This window comes from Microtus ochrogaster, chromosome 4, assembly GCF_000317375.1.
Source record: "Microtus ochrogaster isolate Prairie Vole_2 chromosome 4, MicOch1.0, whole genome shotgun sequence".
NCBI lineage: Eukaryota > Metazoa > Chordata > Mammalia > Rodentia > Cricetidae > Microtus > Microtus ochrogaster.
The window spans coordinates 30,100,841-30,117,177 of NC_022011.1; the positions used below are offsets into that span (position 1 = coordinate 30,100,841).

The 16,337-nt window shown below is 56.5% G+C and overlaps 1 protein-coding gene across 2 annotated transcripts in view; it reads left to right on the top strand.

Moving 5' to 3' along the window:
• The window catches only part of Zfpm1 (zinc finger protein, FOG family member 1), a 60,467-nt gene extending 48,285 nt beyond the window's left edge, over window positions 1-12,182 (top strand). For both annotated transcript variants that reach the window (XM_013354399.2, XM_005345789.2), the window contains exons 5-10: window positions 6,967-7,066; window positions 8,486-8,698; window positions 9,316-9,546; window positions 9,767-9,862; window positions 9,948-10,094; window positions 10,265-12,182. In XM_013354399.2, coding sequence (XP_013209853.1) covers window positions 6,967-7,066; window positions 8,486-8,698; window positions 9,316-9,546; window positions 9,767-9,862; window positions 9,948-10,094; window positions 10,265-12,030 — 2,553 coding nt within the window. In that variant the 3' untranslated portion in view covers window positions 12,031-12,182. The remainder of the gene's footprint in view (window positions 1-6,966; window positions 7,067-8,485; window positions 8,699-9,315; window positions 9,547-9,766; window positions 9,863-9,947; window positions 10,095-10,264) is intronic.
• Window positions 12,183-16,337: the final 4,155 nt, after the last annotated feature.

Genomic DNA, 16,337 nt, shown 5'->3' on the forward strand with positions numbered 1-16,337 from the left:
ACTTACCCATCTCCTTATCCTCAAACGTCCCCATTTTATAGATGGCAAAGCTAAGGCCCTGAAGCTCTTACCTAAATCACCAGGATCCGGAAAGCTAGAACCCAGCCCAAACTCTTCTCCCTGCCATCTTAAGCCACCCCTCCTCACAAGAGCCTCTGCCCCTGTCACCCTTTGTTTCCAGTTTGTCTCCTGGCATAGCTCAGCCTGGGAAGGTGGCAGGAAGGTAGACTCCCGCCCAGGTGTGAGATGCTGGCCAATGGAGTGCAGTCACAAAGCCTCTGAGGCTCCTAGAAGAGGGAGGAAGCACCTCCCTCCCCCCCTCTATCTCACAGAATTAAATCCTTGATTAACCCTTATCTCCCCAGCAAGGCACTATCTCTGCCTTGGCGCCAAGCGTCCAGACACATGGTACAGATGATTGATTTCTGAAAGATATGGACGCCTTTGCGATACTTCGTTTATTGTCTAAATATTTTTGCTAACATTCAGCGGGCTCTTATCAAGTTCGACTGATGGGTCCCAGTTCTCCCCGCAGCCTGAGGAAGAAGTCGCCTCCTGCCCCATGGCCCTATCAGCCGCCAGGCAGTTCCTCCTCTCCCCTTGGAGAAGGAGGAGGGAGCGTGTGCAGATATGAGGCCCCTTTCCTGGGTTTCTCTTAAGCTGGGGGATGCTCACCATGGGGACGAGTTGAAAAGAGAAATCCCCCCCAACATGCCCATCCACACCAGATATCCAAGGTTAGTGTCCAGGAGAGAAACTGAGTCACGCAGCCCTGAGTGGAGAGGTGATGGCCTTGAATCTAGGGTTTGCTATGGTTTCTATTACCTGTAAAAGGCGACAGTTGGAAAGGCTTCTTGGAGTCCCAGATCCAAGATGTACCCTCCCCAAAAATGTTCAGAATGGGTTCATGTGGGAGGAGGGGGTGAGGGTGCTAAGTGGATAGTGGACTGGTCAGTGGTGGCGGGTGCATGGATGGATGGATGGATGCACACATGGTGACTCAGATGGACAGATGAGTAGATGGATTCTGGGTGCGCGGGTGAATGAGCGGGTGGGTCAATGGATAGGTGGATGTGTGGACATGTGTTCACAAACGGGTCCATGTATGGATGGACAGATGGGCAGATCGAGGGTAAGAGGGTGATGGGTGGAAAGACAAGTGGATAGATGGTTGGTAGGTGGGTGGAGGAGTGGATAAACAGACACAGAAATGGGTATATAAGTGTATGGCGAGATGGATTGTGACTGCATAGCCATCCACCCCAGCCTGGCTCTGCTGGTTCTGCCTGTTCATTGTTCCCCTGAACTTACTTACTTTGGCCAGGAGCCCACCATAACATCAGTGAAGCCGGGGAGGGCCCATGACAGCTAAACAGGGAAAGAAGCTAGAGAGACTGAAGCGAGACCATCTGGACCCAGCCTCCACGTGGCTTTGGGTCACCCCCTAATGGCCTGGGGCCCTCTCACCTGAGGATTGAACTATGGAGCCTAGGCTAGCATGGCAAAGCCCAGACTCACCTCAGGCCCCATCCTAGCTAGGGACTTTAGGGAGTGCTGGGGCAGCTTGGTTTACAAACCACATCCCTGTGTAACTAGGACATGCAGCCCAGCTGTGCCCACCGCTGCTTTACCCAGACAGGGATAGGCTGTGTTTGTCCTGCCTTGCTGACCTGCTAAGGCATTCCAAGCCCTGTCTTAGCACCTCAGATGAGACAGTAGCCCAGCCTCGGGAACCTCAGCTGAAAAGGGCTGACTGGCGCACTCAGATAGCAGGAAGATCCTCCATAGATGCCCCGAGTGCTAAAACCTGGTGTCTCAGTTAGCTCTGAAATAGTTGAAAACAGATGCCACGACCCTAGTGGGTGGAGCCGACCCTAGTGGGTGGAGCCGACCCTAGTGGGCGGAGCCGATCCTGTGGGTCTCTGAGGCATACTCGGCCTGAGGCCTCTGGGCCCCAGGACCCTTGGCCCTCACTTTGTCTGCTACAGACTTCATGTGGGTCTCCTCTTCCCTTGCCCCTTCTCCTGTTTTTTTTTAAATCTTATTTTACATACCAACCCTAGTTCCCTCTCCCTCTCCTCTCCTGCTCCCTCTACTTCTTCCCACCCCACCCCATCCACTCCTCAGAGAGGGTGAGGCTTCCTATGGAGAGTCAACAAAGTCTGTCTCATCACTTGAGGCAGGACCAAGGTCCTTCCCTGTATCTAGGCTGAGCAAGGTATTCCCCCCCCACACACATAGGGAATGGGCTCTAAGAGTCTCTTCTCCTTTTAGGTCACTTGTTATTGGGCCTAGGACTGCCCTGCTCCAGGCACTTTCATATCTTCATTTTGAGATTCTGAACAGATTTGCAAAGACCCTTTCTCTAAGTGAGATCACTCACAATTCTGGTGACTTCACAGAGACTGGGATAGTCTGGAGTGTCATCCGGCTGGGTCGCCAGTCAGAAGCGGAAGTGGACTACTTCTAGTCTAGACTTGCGCCTGGCCTTGTGCGGGCCTGGGCACCCTTCTTCTCCAGGCTTAAGTTTCCCTGATGCTGTGGTAGGAGCTTGGGAAATACCCAATCGCCAGGCTTGCCCACCTGCTCCTGAGCCCAGGCAGCCATAGCCTTGGGCCCACCTGCAGCTAGCTTGTCCATAGGCCCTGAAGCCCACCCCCACTCCCACCCCTGAGATAAAAAGCTGGGGCTTGGAGGTGAGCAGCAGGCTCTTCCACACAGAGGGATGGCTGGCAAGGATGGCAGGAGTCATACACCTGTGACCCTCCCCAAGGTGATCGCTGCTCTCCTGAGTCAGAGTTGCTGCCGCGTTTCTCTGCCTGTGGTGGCCAGCACTCTCCCGGCTAGTCTAACACAAAGCCCAGGCCTGATACTTGCTGGTCCCTTGTCTCCTATTGTCCTTGGCCCTTAGCAGGCCCTGGTCCTTCCTTTTCCCTATTTCCTTTGTCCCTAAAACCTGGCACACAGCTGGCCTTCAGGGACTGAGGCGTGAATGACCGAATGAGTGACTATGTGACCGAAAGGCCACTGGGATGGGGCGGAGCTTCTCAGACCTTGGTTCTGATCCCCTGTGCATGGCCATCTTGGTGAGCCTCTGCCCTGCACCTGTGAAGTGGGCCATGGGCATCTAGGGAAAAGGAAGGAGCCCTGGGCTGCCCTCACTGAGGAAGATGAGTGGATCAGTATCCGCACAGTGGGGGGGATCAGGAGAGGGGCTATAACTGGAGCCACCCTATGACCACAGGCCTCAGCTCTGGTTCTCCAGCCCATGGAGACCTGGAGTCCAGGCAGCAGTGTGGGATGCCACTTCTGGGCCAAGCTGCCCACCTGAGAAGGCCTGCTTTTCCTATACATGGCTTTATAGTTGGACAGCAAGGTTTGAGAACAGCCTCAGATAAGGCTGTCATAGTGGATGGTGCACAGATATGGTTTCTGATGGTTATCGGCCCACAGAGTTGAGTCACTGCCCTCTCTGTTGTTGGGGGAACAAGAACAGGCTCAGATCCACAAGAGAACTTAAAGTGGCTGACGTTATCTTAGTTTGGGGGCTGGGGGTGAGTTAGAGCCAGGAAGAAGAGACAAATGGTGGCTTTAGGGGCAGCAAGTGGGATGAAAGCCAGGGCCCTTCCCTAACCTGGACACAGCTGTAGAGACCGAGTGGAGCCTGGGTGAGGCACTGAGACCAGGGAGAGAGACGGCTGCACCGTGCCTCTGATGGTCTTAGCAAAAGGGAGAGAGACGGCTGCACCGTGCCTCTGATGGTCTTAGCAAAAGGGCCAGACTGTGAGAATTAAACACAAGCCCCAGATGGAAGATAGAGCTTGACTGGTACAATATCTGCCTAACATGCAGAAAACCCTGGGTTCAATCCCCAGTGTTACACAAACCAGGCATGGGGCACACACCTGTCATCCCAGGAGTCGGGAGGCAGAAGCAGGAGGCTGATAGCTCAGTCATCTTTGACTATGTAGCAAGTTCAAGGCCAGCCTGGATTAGGGGAGACAGGAGAACCTGTCTCATAGCTCTCCCCTCTGGAAAATAAAAAGGACCCCATGCAGTCCTGTTCTTTGCTCCCCATGGGTGGGGCTGGAGGACCCTGTGGGGCTTTGGCTGGTGCCTTCAACACCAGAGAGGAGCTTCTACTCCAGCACTACTCAGAAACAAGAAAGAGACTAAAGGACCTCAACCTGTCCTGCCACCCAAGCCTCTGCCGGAGGGGGTCAAAGAGTAGCCCCAGCTGCCGTGGAGGTTCTGGGCCAAACCAGGAACTGACCAGGGATGTCAGGTGGGATTGAGCTGTGCTCCAATCTCCAGGGCCTGAGGGATCCAGACAGGAAGAAGCGGGAATGTAACCCCTGTCCCAGATCCCAACCTACCCTGACACAGTGGGATGACAGCCCCCCTCCCCCAGAAACAGAGAAGGACCATGGATAGAGGCGCAGGACATCTGTTTTGGGGCAGTCAGGATCTCATGACCCGTTTCCCTGGGGAGCTGATGTGATGATGGGCAGCAGCCCCTCCCCGCTCTGCTCCTCTAAGTTGCAGCCCATGCCGCAATGCCGAGGGGCGGGGGATGCTGTATGGTGCTCCCTACACTGGGACCTCCACAGAAAGAGCCGCTTGTGCAGCGTCAGCAAAGTGGTGCGCGCGTGTTTTTATCATGCCGTGAACATGCTGCTCCAGAGAGCGATAAGCGTTAAACCGACCGCGAGGCTGTCAGTCTCAGTTTGAGGGTTTAGAAATATTGGGACGAATAATTAGATTTCATATCGTTACCGCAGCGCCCATCAGAGAATCAGGCAGATTAATTTTCTCACCCTCCTCTGCTCATTAATATTCATTAGAGACGTGGAAGGCTGAGGCAGGGAGGGCCAGACCCAGCCACCTCACTGACAGCCACCTGCTCTGGCCTGGAACAGCTAGGCTGTGGGAATCACAGCCCTGCCCCCCCACCCCCCACCCCCCGTGTGGGTGCATTGCCCCGCCTGGTTTGCTCCAGGCTACCCAACTGTAACCTTGAAGGCACACCTAGCCTCTGCATCCCTGGGGGTCAGCAAGGTACCCATTAAAAATGAGCCAGCCCCCACACCAACAGATCTGAAGCAGGCTCTTGGGTGGGTGAGATGCATTCCCTCCGTGGACATCTGGCAATTGCCAGCCTTGGCTGGTAATTGCCAGCCAAGACCCTTTAAGGCTCACATCTGGGCCCAGAGATACCATCCTGTTTATGTCATCCTTCAAGCAAGGAGGCGGGCCGTCATGGCCAGTGTGTCTGCTCCCTGCATGCCCACACTCATCAGTGTCCCGGGAGATAAGGGCCATAGAGAGGGTCACAGCCTGCCTGGGACCCCCTGCGAGCTGGTGGCAGGACAGGAAGGAGTCCACAGCCGGTAGAGGCTTCTCTCACTCTGTCTTCATACCAACCGTGTCATGTGGGCTCCATTCTGCTGGTATATAGGAAACTGAGGCCAGAGGATTAGGTGTCACCTGCGCGACTCTAGGCTTCCCCCTCAGAGCCAGCTTATCTCCACTCTCTGCTCCATGACAAGCCACGTGGCAGCAAGCAGATGACGTGGAAGCCACCTGACTGGGCTGTGCTGACCTCATGTTCCATGGTCACTGGGAGTTCCCAGCTAGTAGACTTTCTCTTGCTGGCTCTGGATATGCCGTGTGCATGGGGTCTCTGAAGAGTTGGCCCACAGGGTCGCAGGGGAAAGGTCAAGCCTGAATTAGACCCCGACGTTTGGCCTTGGAGTCTATATGGGCACCACGTACGAGGAAACCCGGGAAAGCCAAGCACGGTCCTGGCAGGGTGGTGCCCCACACAATCAGCGGCCTGTTTCTCCTCCTAGCCCAGCCACTTGTTTATCTTTCCTACCCAATGAGCCAATTGCCATGAGCACCACAGGGCTCCCTAGGACCCACAGAATGAGCTCTGGCCCTCCGGTTAAAAGTCCTTGAGGTACAGGTTTCTGGTTAAAAGATATTTATTTGAATAAAACAGCGAGTGACTGACAGGATAATACACGGGCGTGATCTGTACTTTTACACATAGTGCCTAAGTCCCTGGGTCCAGGGGCTGAGATTCAGCCCCACAGGAGGGGAGATGCCCTGGGTGGCAGGAGCCACACACACCCCAAGGACAAACAGGACAGGGCTTCATCTGCCCCTGCTTTCCTGCCTGCCACTGGCTGTGTCCCATCTTCCACGTGAGACTAAATCCCAGCTCAGCCTTCCAGCCTGGGCTGCCCTAAGACACAGCCACGTAGACTTCCTTTGCTGCTGGGCTGAGAGCCAGGGTGTAGGGGCAGGAAATAAGCAGCTTTGGTGGCCCTGGGGTCTGAGCCCAAAGCTCTTTCCTTCCAGGTCTAGACCAAGCTGCAAAGGAAGTGTGTGGCATAGACCCAGGCTGGACCGTCCACCCCACCCCCACCCTTTAGCAGCCTTGGAGTCCTTGCCTATGTGATGGTGAGGAGGGCATGGAGCTGCGGCTACCCTTGCCCTTTACTTGGCTCAGCAGCGCAGCTGGTCTTGGGCTGGGCTGGCCCCCACCACAGGGGTGTGCCAGTGCTGCCAATGAAAGGACGGAGATAAAAGTTCCGCCCTGCACTAGAAAGGAAAGCTCTACTGCAGGGGTACACAAGGGTCTCTCTCCCTCCCTCTCCCTCCCTGGTATCCTATAGCTCCCTGCAGGCAGCCTCTGCTTCAGCAAAGGAGCAGGTCTACAGACTCGAGACTAGCTGTGTGCCCTTGGGCACACTGCTGATCTCTCTGGACCTGTTTCCAAGACAGACTAATGCCTACCCTTGGAAAGAGCAGCTCCCTGCTGTGCCTCCAAATATCAGTGTTTGGACTACGCACGTCCCAGCCATATCAGCTGCCAGGCCACTGACTACCACTGCACAGGGAAGTCCCAACAGGCACTGCTATTTAGTCTGACTCTTCCCTGCCCCTGCTCTTCCCTAGGGCCCAGCTGTGACCCTGCTGGTGGATGAGGCCTGCTGGCTAAGGATGCTACCCCAGGCCCTGACTGAAGCTGAAGCCAACTCAGAGATCTACAGGAAGGGTCAGTGTCTCACATGCCTGCCTCCCTCCCCCCTCCCCTCTAAGGTCTTTCAGAAAGTGGGGCCATTTGGCTCTGTCTGGCCCAGCTCTTAAAGGGACACCAGCCTATCTGGGTGAGGGTGACAGTCCGACTGCTTGAGAGTGCACCCATCAGAGAGGATGAGGGACAATCTTGGGAGCTGCAGTTCCAGGCAAATCCTATCTACTGAGCTAGATGGTCTGGACTGCGCCCCTCTGTGGCCACTGAGATCGCTGCTTCTCCACCTAGGCTCAGGTAGAGCCTGGAGGGCAGCAACCTGAGGCCCAGCCTGGATTCTGTTAGACCGACTGTGCTGAGACCCAGACCCACCCCTTACTCACTGTGGGACCTGGGGTTAAGTCTCTGGCCTTCTAGGTTGTTGCTCCATCTAAAAAATGGGAACAGGCTGTGGCCAAATGACTTCCTCCTACTTGAGCCCCCCCCCCCCCCGTCCCTCCAGCCTGCTAAAAGTGGGAGATCCAAAAGTTTCTCTATCTGCAGGACTGAGGGGACCATGCTCCCCACCTTACCAAAGGGTGGTCTAAAGACCCAGAGAGAGCAGCCAGAAGGCAGGCAGCCTGTACTAGAGAGCACCATGCCCAGCACCAGATTCGATGCTCACAAGCCATGTGCTTGGACCACTAAGTCTGCCCTGCCCATAGATGTTGATAACAGTATTGCCCAAGTATGCTGTCCACAAAAGACAAGGACCCTTCTAGGGCTGATGATGAAAGTCACATGATCTGGGTAGGGCATGCACTTTGGGAAATTTGAGCCAAGCAGACAGGTTCATAATGACCCCAGAAATCCTATGGTCTTTGAGTCATTTTTTTTTCCTCTATCACCTTTTGCCCCCATAATGGGACTTACCCAGGCTCTACACTGCAGCTCAGCTCCTCCTGCTGCCTTAGGACAGACACACTCTCCTTTCTTTTTCCACTTTCTGCTGGGACTGGCCACTGACTTGGAACTGAGGCCAGCAGTAACCCTGCCCACAGCTCACAGGAGAGCACAGCCTCAGAGTTCCAGGCCGGAAGGTAGACCTGCTGGCCGGCACATTGGTTTTTGTTGGTTTAGGCTGCCCTCTACAGGCCACTCTGGGAACAGCAGCTTGCCAATTCCCAACAGGATGAAGGGATTGTCTGTTCTGGGGGCCCTCCCCCCAACCAAGTGGCTACTCAAGATCCCCTCAGTTGTTGTTGTCTCTCCCATACACACCTTTTACCGGAAATGTAATAGCCCCAATCCTTGCTCAGACACAAGATAGCACCCCTCAAATCCAGTCAGCCACAACTGTGGACCTGAACACATTTGTCTCGCAATGTGAGGGACAAAAGGAAGGACCCCCACTGTAAGCCCAGGATTACTGGTCCCAGCACTATAAATGCCTGTACCCTACAGATGACGCCCTCTGGTGCAGGGTCACCAAGGTGATACCTTCTGGTGGACTGCTACATGTGCTCCTTGTGACCGAGCCCCACAGTACTCCCAGACACCCCGTGCAGGAACCACGTGCAGTAGAACCTGGAGGCCCAGCTCCAGTGCACACAGACATCCAGTTGCTGCCCCAGCAGGCTGGCATGGCGTCCATTCTCGCTACCGCGGTCATCAACAGTAAGTATGCCACTCCCCGGGTCAGATGGGTCAGACTTTGGGTGACACTCAAGTCAAAGATCAGGGCTGGGGTGCAACTCAGAAGTACTGGGTATTCAGCATGCAAGAGGTGCAGTTTCTTCACACACGCACGCGCACATACACACACACACACACACACACACACACACACACACACACACGCAGTGGGGGGGGGATGAATTGTGCTCCAGTAAGACACTGAACCGAAGCACAGTACCCAGCTAATGCAGAGTGACCTAAGCGCTACAAGATTGCACACGGCCTGCTAAGGTGGAAAGGGCTCAGCCCCCAGGGGATCTGGGTGCCTGTCTCTTGAGGAATGTGCAGTGGAAGAGGGAGGCATGTTTGCCCTAAGGCAGTGGTAGAGACAGGAGAATCCCAGAGCCTGGGTGAGAAGAGGACCCATGAGTAGGGTCACTGTTGTGGGGCATGGGTGACCTGATCATTCAGAGCTCCCATTCCTGACAGGACCGTAGCCATCAGGGATACGTTGACAGGGGAGCTGGGTTATCAGGTTGGAGTCATCACAAACAGGCTTCCCAGGCCAGTCCCTACCATCAGATACCCACTGCCGGTCTGTTCTTCACCCCCACCAGAGGATGTCTTCCCCTGCAAAGACTGCGGGATCTGGTACCGTAGCGAGCGGAACCTGCAAGCCCACCTGCTCTACTACTGCGCCAGCCGCCAGCGTGCAGGCTCCCCTGCCTCGGCGACTGAGGAGAAGCCCAAGGAGACCTACCCCAATGAGCGTGTCTGCCCCTTCCCGCAGTGCCGAAAGAGCTGCCCCAGTGCCAGCTCGCTGGAGATCCACATGCGCAGCCACAGTGGTGAGTGCCTCCTGCCTGCCCCTGGTGCAGCTTATTCTGCCACCCTGTGCTCGTGCAGCTCTCCTGCCCCTCTCCACAGCCTGGGCACGTAATACAGGGCTAAGTATATGCCTGGACCCTGGGAGGAATGTGGCTGATAAGAAACTAAAAAGGGCCTGGGTCCACAGTGTCCCTTTCTTGTCACTGGGATCCTAGACAGCCTCTCATCTCCATGTTCTAGGAGAGCGTCCCTTTGTGTGCCTCATCTGCCTGTCCGCTTTCACCACCAAGGCCAACTGTGAACGCCACCTCAAGGTGCACACGGACACGCTCAGCGGTAGGTGGGCTGGAGAGGGTCGGGATGGGGTCTCTGGGGCCACACCTCAGCTCCAGGACCCTGACCACAACAGCATGGCCTGCAGGTGTCTGTCACAACTGTGGCTTCATATCTACCACAAGGGACATCCTCTACAGCCACCTGGTGACAAACCACATGGTGTGCCAGCCAGGCTCCAAGGGTGAGATCTACTCGCCAGGGGCTGGACACCCAGCAGCCAAACTTCCTCCAGGTAAGCAGCCATACTGGGACCCCACTGACCCTGTGATAAGTGGATATGGAGAGGGCTTGTCATAGGCAACACGTGGCATCTTTGTCAACCTTTGTCCTAAATCCCTTCTGTCTGCCCCATCCTACACTGGGCCTGCCCCAGGCCTGACATACAGTCCTGTGTTCTTGTAGATGGCCTGACAGGCTTCCAGCAGCATTCACTGATGCATGCTCCCCTGGCTCCTGCTGATAAGGCACCCACCCCATCCTCAGGACTGGACAGTAAGGCCTTAGCCGAAGTCACCAACGGAGAGACCAGAGTCCCCCCCCAAAATGGAGGCAGCAGCGAGACCCCCGCAGCCCCCAGAACCATCAAGGTGGAGGCTGCAGAGGAACCCGAAGCAGCCCATGCCTCAGGTCCGGGAGAGCCAGGTCCCCAGGCTCCTTCTCGGACACCTTCACCGCACAGCCCAATTCCAGTCAGAGTGAAGACAGAACTGTCCAGCCCCACACCAGGCTCCAGCCCGGGGCCTGGAGAGCTAGCAATGGCCGGGACGCTCTTTCTGCCACAGTATGTGTTCGGTCCGGACGCAGGCTCGACCACCGGCTCTGCAGCGCCACAGGCCTCAGAGATCCTGGCCAAGATGTCCGAGTTGGTGCACAGCCGGCTGCAGCAGGGCGCAGGGAACTCCGGGGCAGTGGGAACGCCTACCGGCCTCTTCCCCGGGACTAAGGGCGCCACGTGCTTTGAGTGCGACATCACCTTCAACAACATCAACAACTTCTACGTGCACAAGCGCCTCTACTGCTCCGGCCGCCGCGCGCCCGAGGACACGCCCGTTGTGCGCAAACCCAAGGCAGCCCCGGGGCCGGCCCGCGCGACCCCAGGAGCAGCTGCAGAGGCAGACCCACAGCGCTCGTCGCCGGGGCCCGGGCCGCGAGAGGAAGAGGCGGGTGGCGCGACCACTCCAGAGACCGAGGCCGCTGGCCGGGGCAGCGAGGGCAGCCAGAGCCCGGGCAGCTCGGTGGACGATGCGGAGGACGATCCCAGCCGCACCCTGTGTGAGGCCTGCAACATCCGGTTCAGCCGCCACGAGACCTACACTGTGCACAAGCGCTACTACTGTGCCTCGCGCCACGATCCGCCACCGCGCCGGCCACCCGTACTCACACCGGCCCCGGGACCCGCGGCACCGGCGCTGACAGCTCCGCCTGTGCGCACGCGCCGGCGACGCAAGCTGTACGAGCTACCCGGAGCCGGTGCTCCGCCTCCCGCAGTAGGCCCCGCCCCTGTGCCTGTTGTCCCCGTCCCCACGTCGGAGCTGCCCTCCTCTCCGAGACCCGCGAGCGCAAGCGCCGGCCCCGCCCCTACGCCCTCGCCAGGCCCGGTGCCGGACGGCCCCATAGACCTGAGCAAGCGACCCCGTCGCCAAACTCCGGATCCTCCTGCCCCTCTGCCCGCCCTGGCCGATTACCACGAGTGTACCGCGTGTCGCGTAAGCTTCCACAGCCTCGAAGCTTACCTGGCTCACAAGAAATACTCTTGCCCCGCTGCGCCTTTGCGCACTGCCGCCCTCTGCCCCTACTGCCCGCCCAACGGGCGCGTGCGCGGCGACCTGGTGGAGCACTTGCGCCTGGCGCACGGCCTGCAGGTAGCCAAGCCCGCGGCCTGCCCGGGCGCAGAGCCCCGCACGCCCGCTGAACGTGCTCCGCGTGACAGCCCCGAGGGCCGCGCGCCACGCTCCCCATCCCCAGGTCCTGAGAACACGCCTTCTGACCCCACAGATCAAGGCGTGCGGACACCCTCCAAGGGCCCGACCGTGTCTGCTCCTGTGTCAGGTGGTGGTGGTGGCCACCGCTATTGCCGCCTGTGCAACATCAGGTTCAGCAGCCTGTCCACCTTCATCGCACACAAGAAGTATTACTGTTCCTCTCACGCCGCCGAGCACGTGAAGTGAGCCTGCAGGGCCGCACCGCCTGGACCCTTGGCACTTAATAAAGACGTTCGGTGTGACAAACTCGCTGACGGGCAGGCCTGTTGTCTTAGATCCAGTGGGCCTCATTCCATACCCCAGCCTGTGCAGACCTGCAACGGGCACCCAGCCATTTCCTCCAGGACCTAACCCACTCCAGAGGCTCACCCCCACCCCCATACAGCACTCTTTTCCTCTGCTTCTAGCTCGCCGGCAGCCCTGCCACCATGTGCGACTAATTGCAGAGCGCTAGGGAGAATAAAGCCTTGTACTTGCTGAGTCTGCGAGGAAGGGAGGGCACCAAGTCCCCAAAGGCCCCTCCTGTCACAAGCTGGGTGGGTCCCTATGACTACTGAATTGGCACTGGGGGTACCAACTGTAGTCTGTTGTTGGCTGGCTGTAGACCATGCCTGGCAGAGCCCATCCCATCTCAGTCTGGCCATTGCTTGGCCTCTTCTTTCCTTGGTCCCCTGAGAAAGCAAACATGCCCGATCTCCAACTCCGTAAGTCTTGACCAGCAGCTGTGGAGGCTGGAAGTTTGGGGACCTGGAGCCTGATTTGCCCCTCACCCAGGCCTCTGAGGTGACCTGCTAAGGGGCCTGGGTTTGCACAAAAATAAATGTTCCTGAGAGTCATTCACAGGTCCCGCCCAGCTTACCACAGGATACACAAAAGCCACACTTTCCCAGTAGGAGCTGCCAGACACCACCAGGTCAGCTGGAGCCCAAGATTTGGCTAGCAAAGGGTCCTGAGGATCCAGGCAGACTCGGTCTTGGACTCCCTTTTCATAAAAGCCAGCTGGTGTGAATTTCCATGAAAGGCGCTGGTTTCCATTCAAAGGCTGGTAGAAGGCAGATGCCCCCCACGTCTACACTCACTGCTCTTGAGCTCTTTAAACAGTTTTACAGTGTGTACCTGAAGTTGTCTACGGGGGTGGAGAACATCACGGAGATGGACTGGCTGGTCATAGATGCCCGAATGACAGAAGGCCCTGGGTGACCCTCCCCCTCCCCCTGAGCTCAACCCCATGCACAGCTGCAGGCAAGGCCTTGGTTTCCATGGCTGTAAAATAGAATTGAGATCCCTTTTGAGAGCTCAGTCCATCCACAGCAATGCTCAGAACTCACTCAATCCTAGCATGCTTTCTCAGATGCCAACAATCCCTGTGCACCCTCAAGTTTATATTCATCCTCCTCTCCCTGAGGTCCTCTTGGTTTCCCAGCACCCGCTCTATGGCCTCTGGCATTTCATGTTATCTCCTTTGGTAATGTGAAATTGCCCTCTGCTCCGGGAGGTAAGGGGGACTGTCATCTACATGAAAGGCACGGCGCTGGACCCGTCTTAGCCTCCCTTTAAAGATTTGCAGGAGCTGGGGGCACTGATATGCCCCCCAAGTTTGCCATGTGTCTGGTTATGCCTCCCCCCTCAAGCTCTTGACTTCCTGTCCAGTGATATTACCCCCAAGGTCTCCCTAGGGCATGCCCACTACCACATAAACCTCTGCCTCTTATGCTACAGTGATGAAGGCACCAACTCCACCTGCCGCACTGTTTGTAGCTATAAAGTCGATGCTGTCCATGTTGGCCCAATCTACATCCCACAATCCCAGTCTGGAATGTTCCTCCACATCTCACATCTCCCCAGATCCCTTCCTACTCCCACCTTCCAAGGCCTGGCCTCAGTTGCCCTGAAAACCTTCTCTCCACCCCTGCAGAGCAGGCTCCCCTCCCCAGCCTTCACCATGCAGAGGTCCACTGCAGAAGGGACAGAGACTTTCTCTGATCCCACTGTCAGAAGTTCAACCCTGCTCGGTCTACCACACTCCTTAGCTACAGGTCTCCATAGCACCTCCAAGGGGCTCCCCTCCACATGAGCTTTGCACCCCAGTGGGCCTCCTACTAGATTAACCTCATCCTGAGATTCACTCACGACCACCAGCTCTTTCCTAACCGTCCTGCCCTAGACAGCTAACCTCTTTCTAAGAGGGAGGCCTCTATCCTAGCCACCGGGCAAACTTACTAACCACCTTCTTCCAGACCCCAAGGTCAGTCACTATCAGCCTCCAAACTGGTGTGCCTGTGCCTACCCGCCCTCCCCAGGTAATCCACCCATGTCACCTCCTTATGTGACACCATCTCACCCTCTTATCAAACCCATCATCTCTACCCACCATACACACAGTTGTATATGTGACCAACACAGTGGCCACGCAGTGATCACCACTGAGGGCCCAGGAGCCTTTCGCTGAGCCCTGATGGCTTCCTTCAGCTCCGCTTGTCACACTCCTCCCCTCAGACCACCATGCCTCTTAGTGGCCTGCCGGCAAGACAGACTTCCACCTCCTCCTCTGTCCTCCCTGCACAGTGCTCCACTCTTCTGGAGGCCTGCGTTGGCCAGGCTGCTGCCACCAGAGCTGAATGGGGTTCACTTGATGGGGTTCATCTGCCCTTGCACCCCTTCGCCACCTCATGAAGCTCGGCACGTGAACAGCGGTGAAACAACCCAGGGAACCGCACTGTTCCCGGTCGCTCATCTCTGTCAGGTGTACAGCCCCTTCTCTTCCCCGTGCACTGGGATTATTTCACGGGTAAGGACACCCAGGTTTAGTCATGCTAAGCCCCTGCCAGGGCATCTCTGGTACAACTGGGCTTAGCCATATTGGCTGCTCTGCCCCCAGCACTGGAGATCTCAAGCACCGTTTTCCCCGGCTCAGTCATTACCTGTGTGGAGCTCAGCCCTGTGTAGAAGTCCACCCAGCTGACTAGGAAAGGTCATGCTGGCCATGTTTCCCCTCCAAAGACCCCATGTACATGTCTGGTTGAGGCAACACCATCTATTGGACCTGCTGGGGACCCCCATCTAGGTCTTTCTCCCTCCTTCAGCCGACCGCCCCTACTCCAGTCTTATTTCAACACTGGTGGAGACTCAGGACGGTAGAGGGCAGTGATGGCTCACGCAAGCACCTGGCCACCCTTCCACCGTGCTTAGCTAGTGCTGCCTGCCCAGCATGAAGCGTGTGCCGTGACCTCTGAGGAAGGGGAGGAAGGGGCAGAGGTGGGCAGATCCTCGGCACACTTCTGTATCTCCTGCCTCAGACCACCTGAGCGCACAACACGCCACGGGGAATCAAGCCTGCTCAGGGGGCAGGGGGGCTCGTTCACGTGGCCTGGCAGCTACACAGGTGCGTACAATTCACATCCTCCTTATAAGCTTCATGAGTGGATATAGAGCCACTTGCTGAACAGACTGTCCTCAGCCCCTGAGGGAGGGGCTGTGCTGGGAGAGGAGGAGCTGGACACAATTTCATCCAAGGGAACCCGGCTCCTTACATGGCAGCTCCACTTTGACCTATTCTGTCATTCACCAGTCCTGGGCATGAGTACAAGAAGCCCCTGCCCTCGCCAAACCCAGGATACCCCTTCCAGAGCAGCCAGACAGCAGCTCCACTGAGGCACACCAGAGGACAGCTGGACAAGGTTTGTCCTGGCGCTGATCAGAGTGTTGACTAGGGATTAGGGGGAGGGAGGAATCACACCCTGGATGTCCTAGGAGTGGCCTGTACTTTCCAAATGCTCCAGGTTGAACCTTACACCTCAGACAGGCAGACAGTAGGGGCTGGAGTAGGTCTTGCACCCCAACTCCATTCTGAAAGTCTGGGGTTCCTAGCAGAGCTGACTTCCCCAGAGGTCAGATGGCCTACACAAGGGCATATGCATCCATTCTGGGGTGGATCCCTGCCTCACCCACCCATGTATAAGGACCCTCCAACCATAGTGGGGCTCCCAGGCATTTCAGGGTACTCTTCCTGCACCCTCACTTCCACTCCATAGTCTCTCTTAGCCTTGGAGCCTCATGGGTCCCACAGGTGTGGACAGTGAGGCCTAGATACCCTCGGAGCCCAGCATCTATCTGCCTATCTTTGGTGTGTGTCCAGTGTCTGTTTTAGGACTAGGTACTTGTCAACTATTGATACACTTCATGGGGTTCCTCCCATCTTAGTTTTTGGAGGTTTTTGTTTGTTTGTTTGGTTGGTTGGTTGGATGGTTAGTTGGTTGGTGAGTTTTTCGAGACAGGGTTTCTCTGAGTAGCCCTGACTATCCTGCATTTGCCATTGCCACCCGGCTCCTACTGTCTTATTTTAAACCCCGTATTACTTACACCCCTGTTTTATTTTCCTATTTTCCATGGGGCTGACTCAACAGGCCTTTTCCCAGCCTTCTTCCTTTGATTTTAAATGTTTATTTCATTTTGGATTGTTTCAGATGTATTTTATTTTATGTGTGAGAGTTGCA